This window comes from Trichoderma evansii, assembly GCF_050947405.1.
Source record: "Trichoderma evansii strain SZMC 28006 chromosome Unknown GGI43scaffold_6, whole genome shotgun sequence".
Taxonomy (NCBI): domain Eukaryota; kingdom Fungi; phylum Ascomycota; class Sordariomycetes; order Hypocreales; family Hypocreaceae; genus Trichoderma; species Trichoderma evansii.
In genome coordinates this window covers 929,262-954,703 of record NW_028145200.1, presented here as the reverse complement: position 1 = coordinate 954,703, position 25,442 = coordinate 929,262, and the positions used below count along the sequence as shown (strand labels likewise).

At 48.8% G+C, this 25,442-nt stretch overlaps 7 protein-coding genes across 7 annotated transcripts; 4 read left to right on the top strand and 3 right to left on the bottom strand.

Annotated features, from left to right (window-relative positions):
- Window positions 1-1,453: 1,453 nt before the first annotated feature.
- GGI43DRAFT_401325 (proteasome core particle subunit beta 1) lies at window positions 1,454-2,711 on the bottom strand. Its single transcript, XM_083205560.1, has 6 exons — window positions 2,546-2,711; window positions 2,436-2,481; window positions 2,362-2,376; window positions 2,277-2,311; window positions 1,976-2,216; window positions 1,454-1,911 (listed from the first exon to the last, which is right to left on the bottom strand). Exons 1-6 carry the CDS (start codon window positions 2,577-2,579, stop codon window positions 1,593-1,595), a joined length of 690 nt encoding a protein of 229 aa, XP_083062183.1. The 5' UTR covers window positions 2,580-2,711; the 3' UTR covers window positions 1,454-1,592.
- Window positions 2,712-2,843: 132 nt separating this feature from the next.
- On the bottom strand, window positions 2,844-4,229 carry GGI43DRAFT_401324 (flavin-linked sulfhydryl oxidase). The gene is made up of 2 exons (XM_083205559.1): window positions 3,595-4,229; window positions 2,844-3,502 (listed from the first exon to the last, which is right to left on the bottom strand). The coding sequence occupies exons 1-2, from the start codon at window positions 3,825-3,827 to the stop codon at window positions 3,139-3,141; spliced, it is 597 nt and encodes a 198-aa protein (XP_083062182.1). The 5' UTR covers window positions 3,828-4,229; the 3' UTR covers window positions 2,844-3,138.
- A 7,398-nt stretch (window positions 4,230-11,627) lies between these two features.
- On the bottom strand, window positions 11,628-12,926 carry GGI43DRAFT_401318 (uncharacterized protein). The gene is made up of 3 exons (XM_083205558.1): window positions 12,543-12,926; window positions 12,422-12,476; window positions 11,628-12,122 (listed from the first exon to the last, which is right to left on the bottom strand). The coding sequence occupies exons 2-3, from the start codon at window positions 12,439-12,441 to the stop codon at window positions 11,666-11,668; spliced, it is 477 nt and encodes a 158-aa protein (XP_083062181.1). The 5' UTR covers window positions 12,442-12,476; window positions 12,543-12,926; the 3' UTR covers window positions 11,628-11,665.
- GGI43DRAFT_333688 (uncharacterized protein) lies at window positions 12,325-15,629 on the top strand. Its single transcript, XM_083202007.1, has 2 exons — window positions 12,325-12,476; window positions 12,543-15,629. The coding sequence occupies exon 2, from the start codon at window positions 12,648-12,650 to the stop codon at window positions 15,366-15,368; it is 2,721 nt and encodes a 906-aa protein (XP_083062180.1). The 5' UTR covers window positions 12,325-12,476; window positions 12,543-12,647; the 3' UTR covers window positions 15,369-15,629.
- An 872-nt stretch (window positions 15,630-16,501) lies between these two features.
- On the top strand, window positions 16,502-18,534 carry GGI43DRAFT_401316 (uncharacterized protein). Its single transcript, XM_083205557.1, has 3 exons — window positions 16,502-17,452; window positions 17,508-17,651; window positions 17,707-18,534. Exons 1-3 carry the CDS (start codon window positions 16,931-16,933, stop codon window positions 18,442-18,444), a joined length of 1,404 nt encoding a protein of 467 aa, XP_083062179.1. The 5' UTR covers window positions 16,502-16,930; the 3' UTR covers window positions 18,445-18,534.
- Window positions 18,535-21,675: 3,141 nt separating this feature from the next.
- On the top strand, window positions 21,676-23,463 carry GGI43DRAFT_401309 (uncharacterized protein). Its single transcript, XM_083205556.1, has 2 exons — window positions 21,676-22,739; window positions 22,797-23,463. Exons 1-2 carry the CDS (start codon window positions 22,309-22,311, stop codon window positions 23,005-23,007), a joined length of 642 nt encoding a protein of 213 aa, XP_083062178.1. The 5' UTR covers window positions 21,676-22,308; the 3' UTR covers window positions 23,008-23,463.
- Window positions 23,464-23,521: 58 nt separating this feature from the next.
- On the top strand, window positions 23,522-25,192 carry GGI43DRAFT_333401 (uncharacterized protein). The gene is made up of 3 exons (XM_083202005.1): window positions 23,522-23,760; window positions 23,842-24,308; window positions 24,377-25,192. Exons 1-3 carry the CDS (start codon window positions 23,707-23,709, stop codon window positions 24,933-24,935), a joined length of 1,080 nt encoding a protein of 359 aa, XP_083062177.1. The 5' UTR covers window positions 23,522-23,706; the 3' UTR covers window positions 24,936-25,192.
- The last annotated feature ends 250 nt before the right edge of the window (window positions 25,193-25,442 follow it).

The following is a 25,442-nucleotide window of genomic DNA, read 5'->3' as shown; positions in this document are numbered from 1 at the left end:
GTACGAGGACCCCTATTTCTTTTTTTTTCGCTCATGCCATCATCTCTATGCCCATCACTGCCCGTTATTACATGGCTCAATACGTCAGCTCCCCTCACTATCACTTGGAGGCCCTGTAATGGAGGGGACAATGACAGGACAAGAGTCGCTCCCAGGCTTGGCTCAGGCTTCACCAAAATGCTTATTTTCGCCGATCTGCGAGCCCCTCAATGACTTATAAAAAACAATCAAGATATTGGCGTAATTAGCAGAATTAGCAGCCGTATTATGCAGCATGGTGCAATGCATCACATCACCTGTAGGAGGGGTCCATATCTGCAGATCGGTGCATCTCGCACTCACCAAGCGCTATGGGTGCATACCCTATCATCATCGCGCCGATGGTGCATTCAACCATTTTACTGTAGGGCCACCAACTTGGCTGTCTCTACACTTGAGCCGCAGCGCACATCATTCATCGAGATCACTTGCCTCGTCCAGACTCGTGGATCACCAGCTCTTTTCCCCGCGACGCCAAAGACGGAGATTGCTCGTATGACCTCCGATTGCAGGTATCATTTGCCACAACCCCTAGTGTCTACTCTACGTCACATGCCGAGATGGGCACGCTTGAACATGACAACACAAGGCCAACAAAATACTTTCTGTCGCCAAATGTACCCAATGCCTTTTTAAGCCGTGCTATATACATAATACAAGCAGTAAATGCTGTAGAGACGGTAGAAACAGCAGAATGAGTAAAATCTTTAGAAGTAGAAAAATCTCTAGAAGTAGTAGAATCTCTAGAAGTAGTAGAATCTTTAGAAGTAGTAGAATCTCTAGAAGTTGTAGAATCTCTAGAAGTAGTAGAACACTATCTGGTAAGTATGGATATTTAATTGAATAAAACTCAGATATAATAGCAGCGTGCGTAATAACCGAGTCGTGTACTCATGATTCATGCTTATAAGATTCTCCATATATTTGCTACTCATTTGCTAATATACAAAAGGAAGGGGTTAGAGAGAGGCTGATTTGTGCTCTCTTTCTCAATATCGGCATGTTACGAGGTCTGGAGCACTTTGAACGCATCACACGGTTTCCTTTCATTTAATTGTCCAGATCGTCATGAATTGTCCTTCTTCTTTTCCATTTTTGACTTGTTATATGCCTCCCAGGGATTCTTTCGGCTGCTCTTGTGTATAGAAGTAGTAGACATTCCAGAGATTCAGCATCTTTTTTCTTTTCTTAGCTGAATTTCATGAATCCTTTCACGTTCCTTGCTGAATTTATGCGGATTTTTCCCTCTTCTTCCGCTGGCCTTACTTTCCTCAATTATCCTGCCTTTGGTCCATGGAATGAAAAAGCCTCCGGGCTGCTCAGGCAACCTTGAGCTCTGCAGCCCACCAACTCCCCGTTCCATGGATTGAAAAGGCTGCTCAATCTTCGCTTGCTTCACTATGTAGCATCCAAATCACAGTCACTGGCATCTCATTGTCTCTAACAAGTATGGCTCTAGTCGATCTGTCTATTGTCGACTTCCACCTCAGCTATAAAGCAAATGCTCGTGGACTGTACACACAACCATGCCTGTTCTGCCATCATCCACCCATCTAATCATGTCGCACCTTGTAGTCCGAATCCGGTAGGTACAGGTGTCGGTCGGCTCCCTTCTTCGTCAACACAACCATACGAATAACACCACCAGAGCTTCCATCCCACTTGATAGCTTCTCTTAGCGCGCCCTTGACAAAGGCGACTGCATCTGCTTCCTCCATGCCCTCCTTCCAATTGGCATCACAGTATCCGTAAATGTATGTCGATCCTGAACCGCCGATGGCGTATGCCTGCTTGTGCAATGAACCTCCCATGGGAATAGAGTAAACTTGGCCGCCGAATCGCTCGTCCCAACCTGCAATAATCAGACCAGCTCTGCATAATGTCAGTATTCATTCATTTAATTCATAGTTCCTGTGGGAGCAATGATGTTACTGACGATAATCTGTCTTTGTTGGCGTAGCAAATCTCCTGGAAAATGGAGGCTGCAGTCTGTGTCATCGGGGGCTTTCCGCTCTGCATGGCAAAGAGGCCCAGTTGGTATTGGACAATGTCGGCAACGGCCTGCGTATCGGCGGCTGAGCCAGATCGGCAGCACCAGATAGTATCGTGCACTCGGGTCAGCTTGTCTGTTACTCGATTGGCAATGTAAGCGCCGGTGGTTGTTCTCGAATCGGCTCCTATAGATCCAATAGTCAGCACCCACCCCTATGTATGTGCCTCTTTTGGTTCCATCATACCCAGAATAACTCCGTCCTTGAATGTCACAGCCATGCTATCATCTCGTTAGGTCGCTATTCGTTTTGGCGGGGTGTAGGAGCATACATAGAAGTACCCAAGCTGGCATTCGGTTAGTAAAACAGTCCCATGGCATTAAGTCTAACAGTATATCAACTCACTTGACCTCTCCCTTCTTCAACCGATCCATATCGACATGAATGCCATCTATTGTTCATCAAGTCAACGAGGGGTCATCGGCAGAATGCCGGGCTGCAGCTCGCAATCGTACCTTCATTCAGCACGCCAGCATGGCCAAACTCCATTGTGATATAAGAATTGCAACGTAAATTCGTAAAAGTCTTGGTATATTCGAAGATGTCGTGGGATGGCAGGTCGTCGTGTGCTGTTTGGTTGGTTGCGTATTTGCGCTGATGTCTGGGAAGGCTGGAGCTCACTACTAGCACTACCGCCACATCAAAGCTCAGGCAGCTCTGAGAACGCGCAGCCGCGCCGTCCGGCCCACATCTTGCTTACACATGATATGTCACGTGATATTGAGTTGATCAGCGTCTTATCCACAGTGATCAGGACAGTCGAGAATAAATAGCTGAATTAAATGATATCTTTTGCGAAAATAGTAAATATTCTAACTCTCTGAGAGTTTACTCATTCATAAAATGCCAATTGTAGCTGAAGATTTATGTCAGCGTTGGAGAGCAGAGGGCAAGATTATAGTCCAACCACGAGCTATTGGAGCGTCCATGTGCTATATCGAGAGAGAAACGACATGTTTCCTGCTACTTTTTTTAACAAATCATTAAATGTCACTAAGAATAATTCGCTATTCTATCTCTAGTCATCATTATTACGATTAATCCAAGTCTATTCCTTGACCAGCTCCTTGTTAGCCGCTTCCCCTTCTTTCTTCTTCTTATCTTCATCTCCACAACCACAGTCATAAAAGTCACCAATATTGTTACAGTCAAAGATGGGCTTCTTCAGCCTCTCATTGACCAGGTTGTGTACGAAACACAGCCAGCCAGCGGCCGCATTTCGACTGCTCGTCTGAGGAGGGTATTTCTCCAGGATCCCCCGGAAGTGCTTTGCGCAATCACCACATGGATATAGACGGCTGAAGAGGTAGACAAACGTCTCGAGAGTCTTGCGCTCTTCGAGTGAAGGCTTTTCGGGGTATCGAGCGACCATTGTATGCATGAATTTCCATGTAGCACGACCCAGCTCGGCCCTATAACGATGTGACAAACAGGACGTTAGACCAGCTGCTTACAAACCAAGATAATAGCATCATGGACAAAAGGGAGAGGGGGGGAGACATACTTGAGCGTTGCATTCTCCAGCTTGGGGGCTATTGACTCTCCTTCAAGCAGACTAGCCGGCACATCACCCAGGTCCACTTTGAACTCCGACCTGGATTCTGCCGGAGACTCGCCCATCGGCGCCGGGATTCGATCCACATGGTGGCTGGACGAGCCCGAGAAGAAGTAGGTGATGCTGAAGAACAAGCACACGCCCAGCAAGATGGACACTGTGAGGTGCTGACGGCGCGCCATGATTGAAATGTCGGGAGGAGATCCTCTCCCTCTCGTGGTAATTAGACGGGCTGCCGCTTCAATACAGGAGAAGAAGGGAAAAAGAAGACACGGTTTAGGGGATTTGTCGCATGATGGGCTCGAGCCACAGCCGCGCTGCGGAACGCCACAAGGGCGAGATGATGGGCCCACGTTTCGCGGAGGGGGTGGGGTCAGAGTTTGTGTGCTTTATCTGGCGCGCGCCAACGGGTGTTGGATGCCGGCTGATGCCCGAGATCAGATCTATGCTTTAAGTTGGAGATTTTTTGCCCGCAATAATTGAGCCGTATTATGCAACACAGATTGGCGATCAGGTTCCCAATGGCCAACGTTTTGCTGTTGTATCCATGTGGATGCTGTGTATAACATCATCTGATGATGACTGCTTGCCATGGAGATTTAGAGTGGAGGATTTGCGTTTAGCGCCCATTTAGCCGAGCTACCCTGTACCCAAATAGGTCAGTAGAGAGGGATTTACGTTGTATCTACATGTCATGCCTACTACATGCCCAAAGTATCATGGCGATGTTTCATTCCGCGCTGTTTTTTCCATTGCTTATGGGTAGAGAATGGCTTTGTGTGATTACTTGTGTCATACTTGCTGACTTTTATTAGTTACACATTCTTAGTTACGCAAGGCGGCATACGAAGTATTGCATCCTTATTTCTACATTGTCACTAGCCTCATGAATTCGCCGGCAAGTGGGGGACAGAAAAGCGAGGAATGCGAGAATGGAAGCATACACGCCAAGATTACGCGCATACAATAGCACTAGTCAATTGGTGAAAAAGGTGTTCATGTTATAGTTTTATACGCACGTATTCTTTTTACGGTCTCGGTTCTTATGTCTCCCCGTTGGCCGTTAACAACCACGATCTTGGCAATCAGCAGAGAAGTTACACCGGCTGACCCATGCCACCTCAAATTCTTCTCTTTGATCATATCTGCATTCTATTCACAAAATTCTTCTGATTCCATGAGCAGTGTAGAAATGGAGCTGAGCAATCTGATCTGGTGGATAAATCCTAACCCAACACAAGCAGTAACATCCCGAGATCTGAATGGCGGGGCCTTTATTCTGCTATCCACCATCTCAGCATGAAGTGGAAAGTGATGCAATCTGATCTGATTTTCGTCATAACGACTGCCCCATTACGGGTAGACCCTTAAAATATGTGTACGCACGCACGTCAATCTTATCGACATGAAGGATTCAGTGGGACGGTAGAGAGTACCGCCCCCCTGCTGGGCCACGGCAGTAAGCAACGTTTACATACATAAGCCCCGACAGGGCCTCCTCGCTGCCAGGCTGCTGCCCTTGAAGCAGCCAGGATTTTATTTTTCTTTGCTTTTTCTCAAACGACAAGAAACGATGGTCCGTGGCAAAGAGCTATCACCGCAACAGCGATCACAGATTTGCGAGCTGCATAGTCACGGCTATGGCTATAGGCGGATATTTAAGCTGCTAGCAGAAGTGCCACTTTCAACCATCAAATACACTTGTCAGCAAGAGGCTAAGCGCAAGGAAAATCAGAGCAGGCCACGGTCCGGGGCTCCACGGAAGTTGCAAGTCCCCAGCAGCAGAGGAACACGTCGGCGGAAAGACTCTTCGCCAATTTCTGTTGACGATGTGATGGCTCATGACTTTACCGAGTTGGATGCCACGTATCAGAACGTTACTTACCATGACCTGCTGGCCATGGTTGACTGGTCGATACTTCCTACAGAGCAGCTTGATCCGCTTGATGTTATAAGTCTGGTGGATGATACAGCAGTAGCTCAAATTGATACAGCAGTAACTCAGATCGGCGGTACACCACCTCGAACGAACGATATAACACAAACCGATCACCAATTGTCTCAACTGGGTGATCCAGTAACGCATATGGATAATCCAATGCCTCAGATCCAAGATATAGCATCTCAAATCCAAGATATAACACCTCACATCAACGACATAATACCACAGATTCAAAATGCGCACATTGACGATACAATACCCCAAATAAACAACATGGCTGCGGACATAGACTTGAATCTGGCATTCCAGGATCCCACCTACCAGGGCGTCTCTTACCACGACCTTCTCGCCATGGTGGACTGGTCAATTGTATGGTGAAACAAGGGCACACCGTGATATAATATTTTCTTACGAGAATTAGATGAAAGAAAACGCCGAAATTTACTACGGCTACTTACAATTCGCGCCGTTTCCCTTGGCTGGTCTTGGGACGAACCGAGCTACGAACCCCAAGGCTTGGACTTGGCGATGGTCTGCCACGGCCTTGAAGGGGGCTTCATGATACCCGCTGGAGCAAGCAAACTGCTCAATGAAATATGACAGGAAACGGCGTTAAATGAAAGGGAACCGACAATCATCCAATTTAGACCTACCTTGGATGTAGGATATGTTCGAGTTGGTCGTCCTTGGTTGCGATTTAGATATCATCAACCCAACTTACGAGCCTCATCTCTACTTGGATTTTTTTAAGCATAGCGCTTTGTATATGATATGGCGCTTTACATATTAACGTGATGTTGAAAAAAACATTATTTATGGAGTTATGGATTGGGATTTAGATCCGGTTGCTGTTCTCTCTTGCCTTGGACTCGATGGAGAACCTTAGAGCGCCGATGAAATCAGAAACCTGTATAGACTTAGAGATATTGAGCTTCTAGATGCTCTTGATACAATTGAGACCTTGTTCTTGTTTTGCTACCAAGGAAGCTGAGTTTATTTTCCGCGTTTTTGATCAGCGCTCCTTTTTCTTTTACAATTTGTAGGGGTGAAGTCCTTTTGATAATATTACATTTAGATGATGATGATGATTTATGTGGATGAAGAAATTTTTATACTATTATACGTTTTTGCGATTTCCGTTTGCGCTTGATTCCAAGATGTGGCTGTTTGAGTGACGCTTGCTTGAAGTTGAAAGATGTTTTCATGTAGGGTATCATGTGTGCAAACCAGCTTTTCTGGCATGGGGCATGTCAAAAGTACATATCTGGGCATTCCGATAACTAAAATAATAGAAATGGATAAAAGATACATACATATTTACAAATAGTTATTTTTGTCAAATGATCTTACAGAAGTTTATAGGGAGACATTCCATCAGGAGAACAATATATAAATGCAATTCATGAATAAGATGTCAGATATAGAGAATTGTGAGCAGAGTAATAAAAAAAAGTAAATAATCTTTGCTAATCATAACATTTAGCGTCTATGAGCTTACGTATCCTTATACTAATGACGTCCAATTGAGGAATTGATTCAGGCTGTTTTACATTGACGGTGGCTGATATATCACAAGGGAGACACCATAGAGTATCAAAATGAGACTTGGCATCAACCCTCCATCAGTTGCATATATTGTTTACAAACAAACGCATGATCGTCTGTCAATGGCCTCATTTAGCACTCTGACTCTTTTTGGACTGGCCTGGCATTTGCAGCTGACCGTGTCTTAGTGTAGATAACGAAGCAGTCTGCCAAGTGTTTGAGAACCTGCTAAACATTTAGCCCAAGACTACGGACTACTCCAAGCGACGATGAACAATTTGAGCTAGGACCGACTCGTATTCTTGGCAACGGCGGCTGTTCATAGACTGCCCCTTTTCTTTACTCAATGGGAGCGCCATAGCAGTAGTACGAGTAGTATTGCATGAATGCGTCGAAAATGAGCATAGCGTCGCCGTAAATGGTGATATTCCGGTGGGTTTCACCACAGTATGCAGGTGAACTCGCGATAATGACGAGTGTGTTTTTCACCACTGAGCAAGACACCGAGTCACAAGGCTGAGGCTGATTCACCAAAAATGCCAACTAACGGCAGCAACCTGATACTGCCGTGGCGTGTCGCAATAGGTGCTAGTACATTTCCATACGGAGTAGTCTGTGCTCGTATTGAGAAGACTACGCCGATACTGGTCGATTACGGCAGACTAGAGTCGCATCGCATGCTTAAAAAAGAAACAAAAAAGGAGGCCCCATCCTTGTCCTGTCTCGGTTCGAGGAGAGGCCTCTCAGCTGCTGCTGAAACAAAGGGCAGAGCAGAAGCAGAAAAAGAGAAACAGAATACTGGGGCTCTTTCTTCAACATACGCCAGCTTGCAGCGATCCTTGAGAATTTCCACATTCCGAAAGGCACTGGGACTTTTCTACAAACACAAAAAATGTTCGTTACAGAGTGAACACGCATTCCAGCTCAGCTGGGGAGCCGTGGAAATGAGGGTCTGCGGTGTAAACGGTGTGTGCAAGTATGCCAATCCAATAGCGGCTGCTTGGCCAAGCCCCGTAATCTTAACACGGGCGAGCGCCGTATAAGAGATTGAGCCATTGGGAACGAACTGGCAGCCTAGCAGATGCTACCGCTCCTCTGGACGCGTCCCAAAGACACGGCTATTGCCGCTTCAGGGCAGCCAGACAATCGGGCAAAGAGAGGGCTGCACGTGTACGGCATCCCGAAGGCTGATGCTGGCCCCAGCCAGTGGCTTCTGGTACCTGCAGCGGGATGATAACGCGGGCCAGCCACGCACACGGCGAGATCCTACAGCATGCATAAGCTCCCTGTACGTGCGTCGTGCCCTGCTTAATGCACGGGAGATTGATTTGGATTCAGCAGTGATAGTGAACTGCATTTGGTCGAATGGCAGCGCGCCTCGCCATTGCCTGTTATACACACCGAAATGCACGTAAAATGAGCCCTTGAATGTGGTGGTTACCCATTGCCCACCAGCCAGCAGCAGCTGCTTTGTCACTCATAGTACTGCCATACTACATATACTTGTGCGCACGCAATGCATGCATGCACTAGCATCGAAATGAGCTGATTTCTGCTTTGGCAGGGCTCTGCTCTCTGATTATTCGCTGGCCTGGAAGGTTCCGGATCTGATTCGATTTGCGGTGCATGAATTTGGACGGTACGCGGCTACCTGATAGCAGTAATTGATCTACACACCTTCGCCAAGTCGAAGTACACGCTACCGGATGGCTGCGCTGTAATTAACTGCAATTAAACGCTACACCACGGGTTGCACGTGTACAGGCTACTCGGGAATAGGCCCTTTTCCTGGCCTCTTCTCCTCCTCTTTACACACTTGCGGCTAATATGACTAGCACTGGTGCTATGTACTGGTACTATTGACAACTAGGTACCTACAGTCAATGGTGACGGACGCCGCAGCCTTGTCTGCTCGACTTGGCGCCAGGAACCACTCCATCACAACCGTCGACGCTAAGCCCACTGACAAGCAGGACCCCTAACTACGATAGGCAGCGATAGCTGGTGCTGCTACAGAAGGAGGGGGAAAACCGCGCAGACGAGGGAGGTCGGATTCGATGCTAACGGCCAGCCTGAAGCAGCCATGGCAGTGCACTGTATGGGGTAGTCTGAGCGTTAAACAAGACAGAAAGCGGATGCACGGAATCCAAAAGAAGCATGCACAGAGTGAAAAAAGAAAAACAAACGATCTCCCAGAAAAAAAAAAGAGTTGGCACTGAAGAAACATGTACTCTGCAACACAATGTGCAGTGTAGAGTGACTTTGGGACTGCCAAAAAGCTGGCTTCTCTCTCGGCCGTTAATATTAAAGGCACGACGCCAATCCTGCGACGAGACGAGCTAAGACTCCTAGCGCTGTCGCTATTGGCCAAGGAACCCTCCCGGCGCCAGGGGTTCACGCGGGTGCTCGGGCAGGTGATGCACAGGTTCCTCGAAAGTCACTTTCTGGTGCATTGTAGAACCGGTTGTCGCACCAAATTGATAGCATGCTGTACAGGTAGACAAAAAAAGAGGGAAAAAAAAAAAAGAGCCCCAGCCAGCCCCTTGTCACCAACCAGCCAGAAAGCTTGGCTATTCCCAGTGATTGTAAGCCCATGGGGCCCAAACCGGGCAGCTCTAGCAACTGGAACGCGACAGCCTCTCTTTTGCGGATTCCGTAGCCTGACGAGGGATTTTCGAGTGGGCAATCAGGCCATGCATGAGCTATTCCGTGATTGTCCAGAGAGTGTGTGTTTGCGCGCAAAGAATTGTGCATTAGCCGCATGTCGTGAGCTTCTACTGCTTACTCCGACTTATTGGTTAGCAGACAAATAGGAGTGGTATGCTGTAGTTCTCCCTAGCACTGCAGTGGTGCTACCTGGTTCTGGGAGATATTACCGCCATTGAACCGTAGTACACGGCCGGTACTTGGCCGAACGACAACGAAGCCATCATGAAAATGGCGATATCTTTCTTGTCTTGCTCTTCACCGCGCACAGGCATGTGGCAGTACAAGCGTCGTGGGCTCGGAAACCCTGTGCTGAGTAAAGCAAATCTCCAGGCGTCTGCTTGTGGCAGGTCAGTCTGCGTTGCACGGCATGCCTCCGCCACCTTTGGCAGCGAGCTGGAGCTTGCTTTTCCACGGCAATCTGAACTGGCGATTGATCGACAGGTCCAGAAGGGGAGAAAAAAATGCCACTAATACATACCACCATGGAAAGGCTGGGCATGAAAGAGAGAGCAGGTACTTGCGAGGTACCTGACGAGGCGTTTCGCCGCACCACCAGCTTCTAAAAAAATCGCCCGTAGCGTGGGCTCGTGGGCCGCCAGCCAATGGGGCGGCAGGCCACTGTTTTACCCCTGGCCCGCCGTGCTTGCGCGCGATGGACCGGTACCTGATGCGCGTTTAAGCCATGCCGCCTGAGCCCACCAGAAGCCGTAACGCTAGGCCGGCCACCGCAAAGTACTGCACTATTTTGTCCCTCTCTCTACCGTGTGCCCCGTCCTGCCATGGCGCAACCCACGCGCTCGCCCACCGAAAAAAAGCGGCCCACCATGTGCTGCTGCTGCCAGTCCCGTTTTGGCGGGTGCAATTTCCAACCCTCGCCGCCTAGACGGCACGGTGGCGGTGCTTTTCTCGCTCTGAGAGGTCGCATGAATCAAAAGTTTCCTTCATCTGACGAGGGAACCCTCGTTAAAATCCTTGGCCTTGGCCGGGTACAGGGGTAGAGGACCCCTGGCAGCGCAAAAATGCTTGGAGGCTCTCGCTCGCTTCAATCAATGGCTTTTTACCGCCACATACCGCCAGTAGCAACCTCTGGCTGCAGCGGGCGGTACCTGGTTTGCCGCCGGTTCACGCATGTTGGCGCTCTGTATCGCATCCCCGGTCCACGTTGTACCTGGTTTGGGCCAATGCACCGCATCGTTGGTGCGCGGGTGGTCTCTTCTCTTGGCCACCCTCCATTCCAGCGCATCGCCCCCAGCCGCGGTGTGACATCGGGAGAGGAGAATGGAGGGAGGCAGAAGAACGAGGGAGAGAGCGCCACTCGTATAGCCAAGGTAGCTGTTATTCTTGTTATTCTCAGTGTACTGTGCTGTATTCTTGTTTTGCAAAAGCCCCAATGGCGTTATCTTCCTCTCTTGATTCTGGCGAAGCTGCAAGCAGACCTGCCCGTCCACTGCGCACTGGCATGTGCTCCATTAGTCGTAGCATCTGTAATACTTTAGTTGAGAGAGAAAAAAGGACGAAAAAGGCATGTCCCGGCCTTGCCTTGAAACTCTGCGGAGAGCTCCCGTGGCATGGCATCCCCTGTAAGCGCAGCGCAACGTGTACAGGTACAAGCCCGCCGGTATGGAGCCCCGTACTCTCCAGAGCTGCCGCGCAGCAGCTGCCCGCAAGAGGCCCCTGCTCGGTACCTGCAACAGTACCTGGCCACGCACCCGCTGGGCGGTATATCGACCCGTCGTCGCGCAGCGCTAGAGCCCATACGACTTAAACAATTTCTGCACTCCCTCCTCGCTGCTCTCTGTCGTCTCCTCGTTTTCCTTTCCCCTGCTAGAAGCCATCCCACACCCCCCTGTTTTGTGTTTCCCATCCACTGTCTCTCGTTCCTTTTTCGCTTGCGGCGCAATCTCCAAGTCTTATTTCCTCCCTCCTTCCCGCGTCCTTTTTCCTCTTCCCTCCCAATCCATCGCCATCCCGCTCATTCGACAACTCTCCCGCCAGGCGACGTGGTTCCCCCCTTCGACTTCTCGACCCAGCGCTCGCTCGCGCGTCAACGCCAACCTGTCGAGAATCCGGTGTTTTCATGACTGAATGACCCAGGGGCCTCGGGAGGTTCTCGCTACGCTTTACCTTCGTTCGATCTGCCTTTGCGAAAACCAGTCTCCCCACAATCCAGGCGGTTCCACGGTGACGGACGCTATATGACGATTTATTCAACAACCCGACGCTCATTTTATTGATTTTTATTTTTATCGCACATACGTATTGGCACACGCAATTAAAAAATGTGAGTGTTTATTTCGGATATCGATCGCTTGTGGTTGGACGAGACGAGGTTATTGGATGGGAGGCGTGTAAGAGCGAGGACAAGAGGAGGAGAAGCAGAAGAGACGAGATGGTGTAATTCAGGCGCAATCTGGCCAGCTGCTGGGAATTTGGCTTCTTCTTAGTCAATGCAATCTATATTTGCTTGGCCCAATGGAAGAAGGCCGACAGTGGCCAGCTTTGATGACGCATACCTCGTATTGGGAAAAGACCACATCGTGAAAAGCGCTGGAGAAGCTCTCCGCTGACTTGACCTCACAGACTAACACACTCTTTGACATTTGTCAATCACATTCGTTGAAAACTGTTCCTGACAGTGAGGCGCTCCGCTCTGCCTCGAAAAGAGGTTTTTGATTATTCACATGGCTAACAAGGAGCATAGTATATTTGCCTTGCAACATAAAACTCCACGCTCCTTAAAACTAGGGAGGAATATATACATACACATTCGTTATTCTACGCGACGACCCGGAAACGATTCGCAACCATGCAGACCAAGGCTTTCGCTTTGGCGGCCACCTTCGCCTTGTCCGTGGCCGCCGCTGGTCCTGAGCGTCCCAAGTTCTACTACCCTCACAAGGTCAAGCGCGAGCTTGGTGTTTCCAACTCAACAACTTCCCACACGACCAGCTCCACGGCCAGCACTTCCAGCAGCACCACCACCAGCTCGACGACTAGCCAAGATTTGGCCGACTACATTTCCAGCCTCCTCGCGGGAGCCGGTGCTGCTCACTCGAGCACCTCGAGCGCCTCCTCCACTTCCGCTACCAGCTCGTCAGACAGCAGCTCCTCGGCCAGCAGCTCAGCCGCCAGCAGCTCGTCAGACAGCAGCTCGTCAGACAGCAGCTCAGCCGCCAGCAGCTCTTCGGCGGCCAGCGCTTCACCTTCCGGCAGCGTGACGACCATTGTTCGACAAAAGACAATCATTGTTACGCCTACGCCCGAGGGAGCTGCCCCGACTTCTGCTCCTTCTGGAACATCTAGCTCAGATTCTGCTTCTCAGCCGTCCTCGGCTGCCTCTTCTCCAGCAGATTCCAGCTCGGCTAGCTCTGCTTCCTCGTCTGCTGCTGCTTCCCAGGCTTCATCTTCTGAAGCTTCTAGCTCGGCTTCCGCTAGCTCGGCCTCTTCTAGCGCAGCCACTTCCTCTAGTGCTTCGGTCCCTGCCGGAACCAGCTCTTCTGCTGCTGCTTCTTCCTCGGCCCCGACCAACTCTGACGGACTTGGTCTCAGCCTCGGCCTGGGAGTTACGCTCGGAGGAAGCTCGACAACCTCTCCTACGGCATCCGCCAGTGCTTCGGTCCCTACAGGAACTGGCTCTTCGACCTCTTCTGCGGCTTCTTCAGCTAGCGCTTCCGCGACCTCGTCCAAGGCTACTGACACTGGAATTGTTATTGCTCCCACTGGCGTGCTCTTCCCCTCCTCCACAGCCGCGAGTGCCTCTGAGTCTTCCAGCGCCAGCGCCAGCGCCAGCAGCACTGCTGACAATAGCGTCTCGGGCAACTCCACCATTGCTGATATTTCCGTCTCTCAGTCTCAGACCTCATCTGGCCTCCCGGTTCAGACATCGCTTCCCGGTACTGGTGCTTCTTCATCCACTACCTCAAAGGGCCTTCTGCCTACCTTGTCTCTGCCTTTGACTCTGCCTACCTTGTCTTTGCCAACAACTCTGCCACCTTTGATTCCCACCTCGACCCCCTCGACATCTGTCTCAGATGTTGGCAACGCAACTTCCTCGGAGGCTCCCAGCTCGACTTCGAGCACCGGCCTGAGCATCTCGATCCCTCTGTCGCTCCCGCCGATCCCCACAAGCACAGGCACAACCTCCTCTGATGTCCCAGTTGGCAACTCTACCAGCAGCGAGCCCCCTGTCAGCGCTTCTAGCCCTCCTACGAGCATTCCCACCAGCGTTCCGGCCAGCACCACCAGTGCTCCCACCGGCCCCGTCACGAGCGTTCCTGTTAACTCTACTAGCTCCGACGAGCCAACGAGTCCTCCGGTTACTTCATCTTCTGTCTCGGTTACCGGCTCATCTTCTGCTGTTGAGACCAACTCTACCGCTGCTACCTCTCCTGCGACTCAATCATCGGCCCCCACCAGCGTTGAACAGCCTACATCGACCTCTGCCTCTACGTTGGTGACTGTCTCGAAATCATCAGCTCCGGTAGTCACTTCCGCGCCGGTCCAGACGCAGTCCTCGAGCGCTGAGCCCATTACTAGCATTAAGCCCACCGCTACGTTGACCAATACCGCTGACTGGCTGCCTACATCCATTATCATTGAGCCTACCACAAATGCATGGACTTCCCCGGCTTCTACTCAATCTGTGTCCACCGCCACCGCGCTGCCAACCAACGTTCCCAAGATCATCTATCCTAATGACCCCACCACTACTGCTCCCGAAGGCACAGAGCCCATCCAGGTCGGATTCTTGTATCCTCTCAACTACATGTTTGTTGCTAGCAACACTGTTGCCGCTGCCCAGATCTTCAAGTACTTGCCTGAGGCTCTTGCCAACGCAGCTGGTCTCGATGCCTCCAAGGTTCAGGTTGCTAAGCTTGTCCCTTACGATACCCGTAGCCAGTGGGGCTATGTCACTGCTCTGGCCGTCATCTACTACCCTCAGAACCTCATTGATAAGCTTCAGCTCGACATGTCGGTTGCCAACTCTGCCATCTACAACAACCCCGACCCCATTGTTCGCAGCTTGACTGCTCAGATCAACCCCAAGATTAGCATCTTTGGCCAGATCGACGATGCCGGTTCCGCGGGTGGCAGCTCTGGCTCCACCGGCGATGCTGGTAGTGGTGTCCCGCCTGCTCCTGGCTCTGGTAACGATGCCTTTGGCACCAGCAGCACGGATAACCAGACCTCGTCCCAAAAGGGCAAGACCGTTGGTATTGCCCTCGGTTCCATCTCTCTTGCTTCTCTCTATGGTGGTGCCATGTTCATCATTGCCCGCCGCTACAAGCGCAAGAAGCAGAACCACCGCCGCTCCAGCTCCATGAGCAGCGACCAGCGTTCGTCTGGCATGCAGTACACTGGTAACGGAAGCCCTGCCCTCATGGGCGGTGCCCTGATGAGCCGTGATATGAGCACCTATGGCGGCACCGGAATTCGCAACAGCCACAATAGCGGAACGAGCAGCTCTGCTCGAACTGCCGGCATCTCCGCCCCTGTTGCGGCTGAGAATTCCCTTGGCTGGAACTGATGATCTACACGCTTTTATATCGGCCCTTTTTCCTACTTTTTAAATTTATTTCGACCTATTTTTACCATTTACTTTTTTTTTTCCCTTTTGGATATCCGTGCATCATATTTCCTTATTTTAAACTTCGATACCCTGGGGGGGCTTTTGCTCATGAGGATGCAGGACGATGTCTTAACGAATTATTTGATGTCTTGCCAAGATGACTGCGGCCCTTTGACTACGATTGGCTCTGGCCAACTTGGCTCTCCTCCTCTTGGGTAGTTTTAGTTCCAGCGCATAGTGAAATTTAACTCTTCTCTTTTTTTCACCTCGCTGACTATCTCTTCCCTCCCAATTTACACTTTACGCCGACCACCACACTTCAACCTCTTTTACACCAAAAAGAAAGGATGGCGCCGACCTAGTGATATTTTTATTCTTCTTCCGGCTCCTCCATCCTGGTGACCTTGGCATTTGTTTTTTAATATTCTTAGCCTTTGTTCTGGAGTTGGAATGAGATAGATGGTCTTGTGACGGGAATTATGCCTTCAGGGCCAGCGTTGTCGTGCAACCTCCTTGGAGCGAGTATACTTTTTTTCCTTTTTTCTGGTGGAGAGAGAAAAAAAAAGAAAAGAAAGAGGTGGACTGTTTTGGGGCGGCGTCCTCGAGAAATTTTCAAGCGATGTTGTGTGTTCAGACAGAGTTCGGGGGGTGTAGTTGTGAAGAGAGAGAGGGTGGTCAAAGATAGCAGAGGTTTTTTTTATTAGAAAAACACAACTATATTGACAAACTTAAAATGGAACTCTGTGAATCTGGATGGGTTGAGGAGCGTGTCATGTTTTCACATAGACGACAGACAATAAATCGATTTTATTAATTCATATATGATGCCGGTAATGGGATCTTTTTTCTTTTTTGGTCCTGCGAATTGGTGAAGAGAAGTGAGGTGAAGCGAAGCTTATTTCATGTAGATGACATCTCGGAATTGGTGGGATCGTAGGATTGCGAGTTGATACTACATCGCGCGGATATAGGCAGCCCTTATTTCCTCCATGTGCCGAGACGCGCCTATTTTGACGGAAATCCTCCTGAAATCCTCCGGTTTACACCGCTTATAAATTTGTGGCTGCCTGTGCCGTAGGATTTCGGTTAACACCATTTGTAACTATTAATAAGATTGTCGTTGGGTGAGTTGGAACAACTACCGTTAATGAATGAAGCAATTGATCAGCACAGGGTTCAGTTGAGTTGACAACTGCTTCAGCCTTTTTGCCGGCTTATTCGGCATATTCCGTCCTATCTGGAAAGGATTCCAACTTATAATATGTTTTAAGCATTTTTGTCTTATTTTGCATTTTTCTTTGAGTTTACAATGTCACGAAAGAGCAGTAGAGCGTGTGTGAATTGCAGGTCTCGGCGAATCAAAGTATGCTCTGGTAACCATTCTTTGCTGGTGTCGAATTTTTTAATGGATAAGATGAAGAAGCAAGTGTTACTAATTCTACAAATAGTGCAATGAATCGAGGCCGCGATGTGCACAGTGTGCGAGGGCGGGCTTGTTTTGCTGGGGATATAGGAGTGAGATGGAGATGAAATTTGTTGACGTGACGGAGAGGACGACGCAGGGAATAAGACAAGGAAAGAGGAAGAGTTCAAAGGATGCTTCGGACCCCAATATATCGTGTTCATTATCATCGTCATCATCATCATCGTCTTCGTCGTCGCAATCATCCATCACCAACACCAACACCGTAGTACATCGAAAGCAACAACAGCAAGAATTACTACCCTCACCAACATTCAACTTTCCCATCCCCGCAGAATCAGTCGCGCAAGTCTTCTTCTTCCGGCACTACTCCATTGCGGGATCGATCCGCCTTTATGAGACGCAAAAGGCGTCTGCCATGTCGACGTTGAAGATGATGGGGATTGTGGCCGTGGGCATGGCAGGGCTGGCGGTCTCCAAGCGAGATCATAACGTGATGGCGTTGGCGAGGGCAAAGTATGGATCGACGCTGCTTTCGATTAATGAAGCGATAAAGGTTCGGGAGGAGGTGGCGAAGGAGAGTACGGTGGCGGCGGTGACGTTGTTGGCTAGATTCGAGGTATGTTATCGACGATGTTTGGAGTTTATTTTTGTCCCTAATGAGGTTTCCGCAGATTATTGCTTGCCAGGATTCTTCTACGCAAGAGGCTTGGATCTGTCACTTACAAGGTGCTGCAGTCATGCTGCGGCAGTGGACCAAGGACGACTGGGACAAAGTGACGAATCCACGAACCTTTCTTCACTTTTTCTATATGCTGGTATGAAATCCCATAAAGTACCCATGGAATAAGCAGCATCTAAATATTCGTACAGGCAATGGGCTGTATCATTAAACGGGAGACTATTCCTGCTCACATTCTCGAGGCAGTACAATCATCTCCTCTTTTTAAGATTGATGCCGAGCTAGGACCTGCGACTCGCCTTTTCGACATAGTCTATAAACTGGCAGATCTGCATTCAAATAATGAAACAGGTCAAGTCATCCAAATCACTGAAAAGATTGCAACAGCCCTGAGCATCGAGAAAGAGCTGCTCGCATGGAAATCAGACCTCCCCGAGAAGTGGAAATATACCCTTGACGAGAACAAATTCGACAAATCTTATGGTCCCACTTGTCATGTCTATCTATGCACTTGGCAGTCTTACATATGGAATCATTATCGCATCTACCGACATACTGTCCATTCTATACTCTTACGCTATCTAGATATTCTGGTTTCACCCGTCACAAAGGCACATCCTGCGCTTGTCGAGGCGTGTGCGTTGCGGCGAGAAGCTTCGCGAGAGATTCAATCGACAATGATGCGTGATCTTTGCGCTAGTATGCCCTACATCTTGAAATTTTACGATAAAACAAAGGCGAATAGCAAGCTGTTTCCTCAGCACTCGGGGGTGTTTGGTCTGCTTGGCTCTATTCAGGCCATGGTGGGAGTAGCGGGTGTCTCTGAAGAAGATGCTGGTTGGTTGAGTGTGATGCTAAAGTATATAGGGAGTCGGCTGGGGATTGGGCAGGCTTTTGTGATGGAGAGATACCTCAAGGCGAAGAGCTAACATGACATTGCTAGGCCTTTTTCTTTATTCTTTTATTTTATCGTTAGCCAGAATAGTTTGCACACAAATACATGCTTAGTTTCTTCTTTATCTCGTAGAATTTTCCTTTCTACTTAGTAAAAGCCGAATTTGCCATCCACAAGGTTGACGATTTTCTCATCTTGCCTGGGAACTTGCACTCATCCAACACCTGTATCTTCCCGTGGTCAAACATGAAGACTTGCCGGACTGTGTCCTGACCAGGTACTCCGGATCCTGAGTAGCTGCCAAGAAGTCCTCCATGTTGCGAACCATGAAATCGACGTGGGCATCGAAGCAAGCGAGAGTGGCGCAGGCATACTTGGCCAGTCCTTCGGTGAGGTTCCGGATTTCAGGAGTGGCGTGATGCTGCATTAATGATTTCTTTTTATCATTTCATATGATGAATGACAAGTCGATTACATATGCGTATCCTTGGATCTCGTCCTGGGCTAATCGGATGAAAGCAATGGGTGCATGATGATCTCTCCAGAGCTTTTGGAATTCATCGTCGCTATGTTTGAGGTTCTTGCATTGCATGAGGATCATGCGGGGAACTCTTTCCTTAGTGGTTATGTTTCATGATGTTAACTGATGGGATCTAATCAAGTGACTAGAATGAATGACCGATATCTTTTTTGGAGTATACATGTTCCAGTGGGTGAGTGTTTAATAAAGAAGAAAAGACAGTCTTTATACTTGATACTACAGACCTATTGTACTAACGTAGAACACACCATCTCCATAAAAATTGAATCGAATGATTCAACCAGAGTAAAAGTTAGCATTTCTAATCGAATAGTATCTTACAGGTTCTCCCAGCCCAAACTGCGAATCGAATACTCTCTTTCGACCAAACACGTAGACATTCTTGCGCTACTCTATGAGTTGTCTTCCTCTTTCAACTCATCGCAAAGTCTTGCCCTTGATTTACGCTGTAGGATATGAACGACGCTAAAAGACGACTGCATTGCTGATTTGGGAGAAGCCGATAAACTTCGCTTAGATAACGTCTAGTATTACTAACCCTCGCCTTACTAGGGTTTTATGATGAACAAGCCTGATTTAGGTGAGTTTAGAGTTTCGCTTGAAGTCATAAGAAGGCAATAGGGCTATCACTTATTGCCCTTCCAATTGAATAGGTCGTGTATAAGTGTACTTAGTATTGTTCTCATTGCGATTATTCGGGCGTCTGGAGAGACTGTTTCTCACCATGTATTTGCTTTCCCTAGCCGGATTTCTAATATGTAATCCGCAATAAGCCAAGCGATCCTGCATTCAAATCGGACACACCGCTTTGGCGTCAAGGAATCTTCTGCATACTCAATTATTAGAAATGTCCTATTTGTGAATGAAATCTCATTATGGACAAGTAGATATTCGTTTGGCTATGGTGCTTCATGCGTCCAAATGGGCAGAGAGGTCCTCTGCCACACATGAGAATGGAGATTTGTGATTATTTATGCTTTCCCGCTTTCGCTCCTCTTGCGTTGGTTGCACATAAACTCCGTTTTTACCAATGATAGATCTGTTTTATATATATCTTCTCTCTTTGACCTTTTGTATAATAAAAGCTCCCCTAGCCTATGCTTTGTGACTAATAAGCCACGATCTGACAAAGCGTCAGCCTGTAGTAGCTACATCTAACGCTATTAGTATAGTCTTGCCGAAGGCATACAAATAGAACTCATATTCGTGGCATGATCAACTAGAACGCTAGGAGAGAAAAAAGAAAGCAAGGAAGAATATGCAAGTCAGCTGCCAGGATGATAAGATGCAGGATCAACAAGATGTAAGAGTTTCATCCAGACTCTGGTAATGGCACCTTCCAGATTAGAGCCCAAAGGTTAGGTAATGTCATATCTTCTTACACACCATAGAGTGGATTAATAAACTCTGGTGCTTTGTAATTGCGTTTTATCCTTACAGCCGTCAAACCGATAGTACCATCCACACAGAGATACGAAATACACAGATAACTATGAAGACGGAGATGCAAGCTTCCATAATGAATCCTTCCAATGTAGCACACAAGGTGGTAATTCCTATAGGCGGCTGCATTGTAAACGAATAGGCTTTGTTGCATCATATCCACATAGAGAGAGAAAACTGGAACTGCACTACTGACTGCATTTGGTAGACTGACACGTTTGGAATGAAACCAACCGACAGAGTGTACAGAGTACACTGAGTTTTTATCCCTCATTGAACTACGTCTTTGCTCCGAGTTAACAACTCTTGTAGTTACTGAATCGTTGTGCGGCCCTGGTTACTATTAGGATGAGTATATCCGCGTACGGCTATTACGGCTTCAATACGAACCATCTAAAAAGCCTCAGTTTGTTTCAAAGGGTGGTAAATTATTCGTACAAGCAGCAGTAGTTGCCACAGCGGGCATTCATATGGATATTCTCCATGCGCTTTCGCCGATGTTCTCCATAGCCAGTCCCTGGCTTTGCTAATTTTTTTTTTTTTTTTTAAAAAAAAAAAAAAAAAAAAAGACACTAGAATAGGTACGTCACAGTATGAATCTTCCTTGTAGCTTCAAGATCTCTGCCGTAAGTCTTTAGCACAAGGGCTAATGTATGCACTCCATACGGAGAGTGTCAGCGTTAGTGGTGTAAATGAATGCAGTTATAGTGTGAGCGGGCTGATCTCCAGGGTCCATGTTCCGTACCGTGCCAGCATCGGCGATCCCGGCTGGTTCGGTTTCTCACCGACTAACGTTGGCAATTTGCAATGGCCAATACTAGGGATCTCAGTGGCCAATGGCAGATCCAAAATTGGGCCTATAAGTAGGGGAAATCTGTCAAAAATCGACAGTTTAGGCTACTGGGCCGGCTCTCGGGGCAGACCCTCCACGATTTAGCACCGAGTTGACAGGGAAGTTTCAGTTCCTGCTTCTCTTATTGCCAGGGCGTACGTTAAGTCCTAGCCCTTATGAGGCGGGCTGCATCCTAAATCTACTCCTCCTTGTCCTATTTGGAGTCGTAAACGAGCCATTGCTGCAAAGACGAAGACCTTTAAACCAAAAAAAATGTGCTCTTTTGGTTTGTGGTTGGGTGCCACTGAGATGGTGTCATTCAGGCCATGCGTGGCGTTGCGCGCTAAAAGGTGTTCCGCTGTCGCCCAGGGATGACGACCGTAGTGCAGCGCGGGGCAAAATCTCGGATCCTGGCACGAATAGTGGTAAAAGTCTATTGGGCGAGTAAGATTCTCCGAGTATTGTCCAAAGTCTTTGAAGTTTTCTGGGAGCTGAGACCAAGGACATATGAGAGAAAGTCTAATTTTGGGCGGTTCAAGTTCATGGAGAAGCTTCCGGAATGCAATTGGTCACTCCAATGCATATTGTGCGAGTCGTACAAGGCGAAACGTTTCTTTCCGTAGATCTAGTATTGCGAAATCTCAACCACGGGCCACCTCATCAGTACCAGTGCCAGTCACGCAATCGATCTTGGCCCCTGAATAGAGAAGGTACGCGAATGTCTCTGGACCCATACCCCACGCCTTGTGGCATAATGTGGCATCATCGGGTAAGATATCTCGTGATTGCTGCGGCTCATCCGTAGTGTATTAGCCTTTCCTCCGATCTGCGATGAATTGACGTGCGAGGACCGGACGGTGTACGGGAGTAAAGGCGGTTCGACTTGTGTCACCTCCAGCCAGCCACCGCTAATAAATACTCTTTTGACCTCCCACACACCCGCAGCTTTCCCCTTTCCCTTTTTCATTCCTTCATCTTTCCCAAAAAAGGCCAATTGGTTGATAGACGAACTGTACACCATTAAATATCCACACCATTCTTTGAAAAGCATATTTCAACAAAATTAGCCACCCTCGATCATCATGGCTGCTCAAATAGAATTGGTGCAACCTATTGATGTGGCTCCCTTGAAGGAGGTAACACCGGTTATCAGCGAGCTGAATGCTCTGGATGAAGAGCGGTTCGTCCTCAAGTCGCCATACTCGGAGAGACCTCATCTGCTTGACCTGGAGACCGTTTCTCACGAGGCTGGCTTGCTGGCAAAGGCTCTGCGAACCCTCAAACCAATTCGGGAGGATTATGCCACTGCGCCATATGAAGAATCCTTTAACTGGCCCGAAGTCATCGCCGAAGTGAAGCGCCTGTCTCAAAAATCCGGAAAAGATTTCAAGGAAATTTCATTCTACATTGTTGCCTTCCGCTCGAAGATTTTGACGTATACCGACTATGATTATCTTTGTGAGCTGGATAAGGCCGCTCATGCCGAAGCCGTAGCCAGTGGAGGCTTCCTGAAGTAAGATGGAGACGCTTTTTTTCGCCCTTTTTATCGTGCTGCTGACCAATGAAACAGATACTGGTTTGGTGAGCCAGATGAAGAGCTCCAAAATCTGTCAACTTGCGTGTGGTGCTCCAGGGAGCAGGCAATGATTGGCGGCAGAGGACCAGCCCATCGAAAAGCGGTGAGTGTCACCAGGCATCAGTATGCCTATTATAACATTGACCAACACCGACTCACCATCCGAGACAATGTGGATGACTGGTCGATTTCTTGGTGGAAATAAAGATGATCGACACTCGCCATCTTCTCCTAGCAACTTTGCTTGGTTGATGAGTTCTGACCAGAGACAATGACAATTATTCGGGAAAAAAAACACAGGAGCTGGGAGTAAAAGGGATATGATTGGATTTGAAAACAAGACTTTTTTTTTTATATGATATCATGCGGCAAGCGAGCATCATGTTGGCATTTTAAATAGGTAAATGAACTGTAAAATAGAAGAATAAAGCTATACTTGCATAATGAGACAAAAAGAAAACGATCGCAATGAAGCGCGAAAGATGATGATAGCACAGCCGTGGCACCAGACTCCTGAGTGCTCGGCGAGTTCATGTTGGTTTGAGACGCTGTGAGAGTTTGTGATGAAATGTGAGTGTATTCGGCTACTTAGGACTATATATGTCGCCGGGAATAATCGCAGAGATTGTTGTTGTGAAATCGAGCAAAAGCTTCTGTAGATGTAGCTGGTCAAGTTCGCAGCCTGGCGCTGGTAGTTGGAGGTTAATTTTGACCCTCTTTTGAATTTTGCCGCCGCTCACCGCCCCGAACCCACAACGCCCACAAATCTGGTAGGCGAAAAGTTCGATATTCACAACAACAGCGCGAGCGCTTCAGAAGCTGCCACCATTTAGCCTTGAATCCGGCATCAACCTCGGCTCGACTCTCGCCATATTCCCCCCAGAAACCTCAAATCCCGGCCAAGATGAGCGAAGCTCCGAAAGATGCGCCTTTCCAGGCGGTGCAGGTCGATGCTCTGGTGAGTTCGAGCTCGAATTGCCCCACCCTCCCCTCCTGAAGATGATGGAGAGAGAGAGATTCAGACTGACACTGGGCCAAGGTGATTATGAAAATTGCCAGACACTGCTCCTCACTCTTCCCTTCCGTGGCCACCGGTTCCATCGTGGGAATGGACCAGAACGGCACCCTGGAGATCACCAACACCTTTGCCTTCCCTACCGTCGATAACTCCTCCACCGACACCCACCAGAGCGACGCGACCAATGCCGCCGCCGCCGCCCCTCGCGCAAAGAGCAACATTACCTACCAGAGCGAAATGATCCGACACCTGAAGGAGGTCAACGTTGATGCTAACAACGTTGGATGGTACACAAGCGCAACCATGGGCAACTTTGTTACCCTGGCTTTCATCGAGAACCAGTACCACTACCAGAAGGACAACGAAAAGACTGTGGCCCTGGTTTACGATACCAGCCGCAGCTCACAGGGAACCCTGGCCCTGAAGGCCTACCGCCTGAGCAACCTTTTCATGACCGTCTACAAGGAGGGCAAGTTCACTACTGAGAGGTGAGTAGCATACGAGGGGGAGAGTTTCCATCGTCAGATATGAGCGTTGTGCTGACAAGCTCGAACAGCCTGCAAAAGTCCAAACTTTCGTTCCGTGACATCCTCCAGGAGTACCCCATCACTGTGCAGAACTCACACCTCCTTACCTCTTTCCTCCACCAGCTGCCCTCGCCCGCTGCCCGCGATATCAAGGAGCCCAGCACCCTCAACGAGCTCAACAACGACCGTATCAAGGCGCCTCTGTACCCTTCCATCGACAACCTGGATCTGTCAGTTGATCCCTTCCTCGAGAAGACTTGCGACCTGCTGCTAGAGAGCATTGAGTCCCACTACGTCGACCTCAACAACTTCCAGTTCTACCAACGCCAGCTGGCGCGTGAGCAGACCAAGATTACACAGTGGCAGGCCAAGCGAAAGGCTGAGAACGCCCAGCGCACCCTTGCCAAGCAGCCCCTGCTGCCGGAGGATGAGTGGCAGCGACTGTTCAAGCTTCCTCAGGAGCCCAGCCGACTGGAGGGCATGCTCAACGCCAAGCAGGTTGAGCAGTACAGCAAGCAGGTCGATGGCTTCACGGCCAACATTAGCGCTAAGATGTTTGCCGTTCGGGAGAACCTGCTGCCGCAGTAAATGCAATATCTGCTAAAACCTAAAAATGAATAAAACTTCTTGAACTGATCTTTGGTGGTTGAGACTATTGGCGGCAGGGTGCATTGGCGGCGTTCCGGTTTGGGTGGACTATAATAAAGTACTTCTGGTCTAGATCTGCAGCGACAAGAGAGTCTTAAAAAAGAGTGTTTGAAACTACTAGTAGTATGGATTTCTACGCCTAGACTTGTATTTCCTGTTAGATACCACTATGATTTCTTTCTCCTTGCCTTTTTGTCCCTGTTGCATATCTGTGTGATGGAATTGATACGATGCAAAATATCGCAAAAGGGGGATCAAAGCTGCATCTTTGCCCTCAATGCGTCTCAATGCGAGTCCAAGTTAAGCTCCTAGCACCTTGATGCCCAAATAACATAGAAATGTACACACATTTACGATACATTGCTGCTATTAGGCCTCTTGCACAGCTTCAATCGAGGCCGTAATACCGCGCACTTCCTTTCGGGCTGCCATTATTGGCCCAGCCCC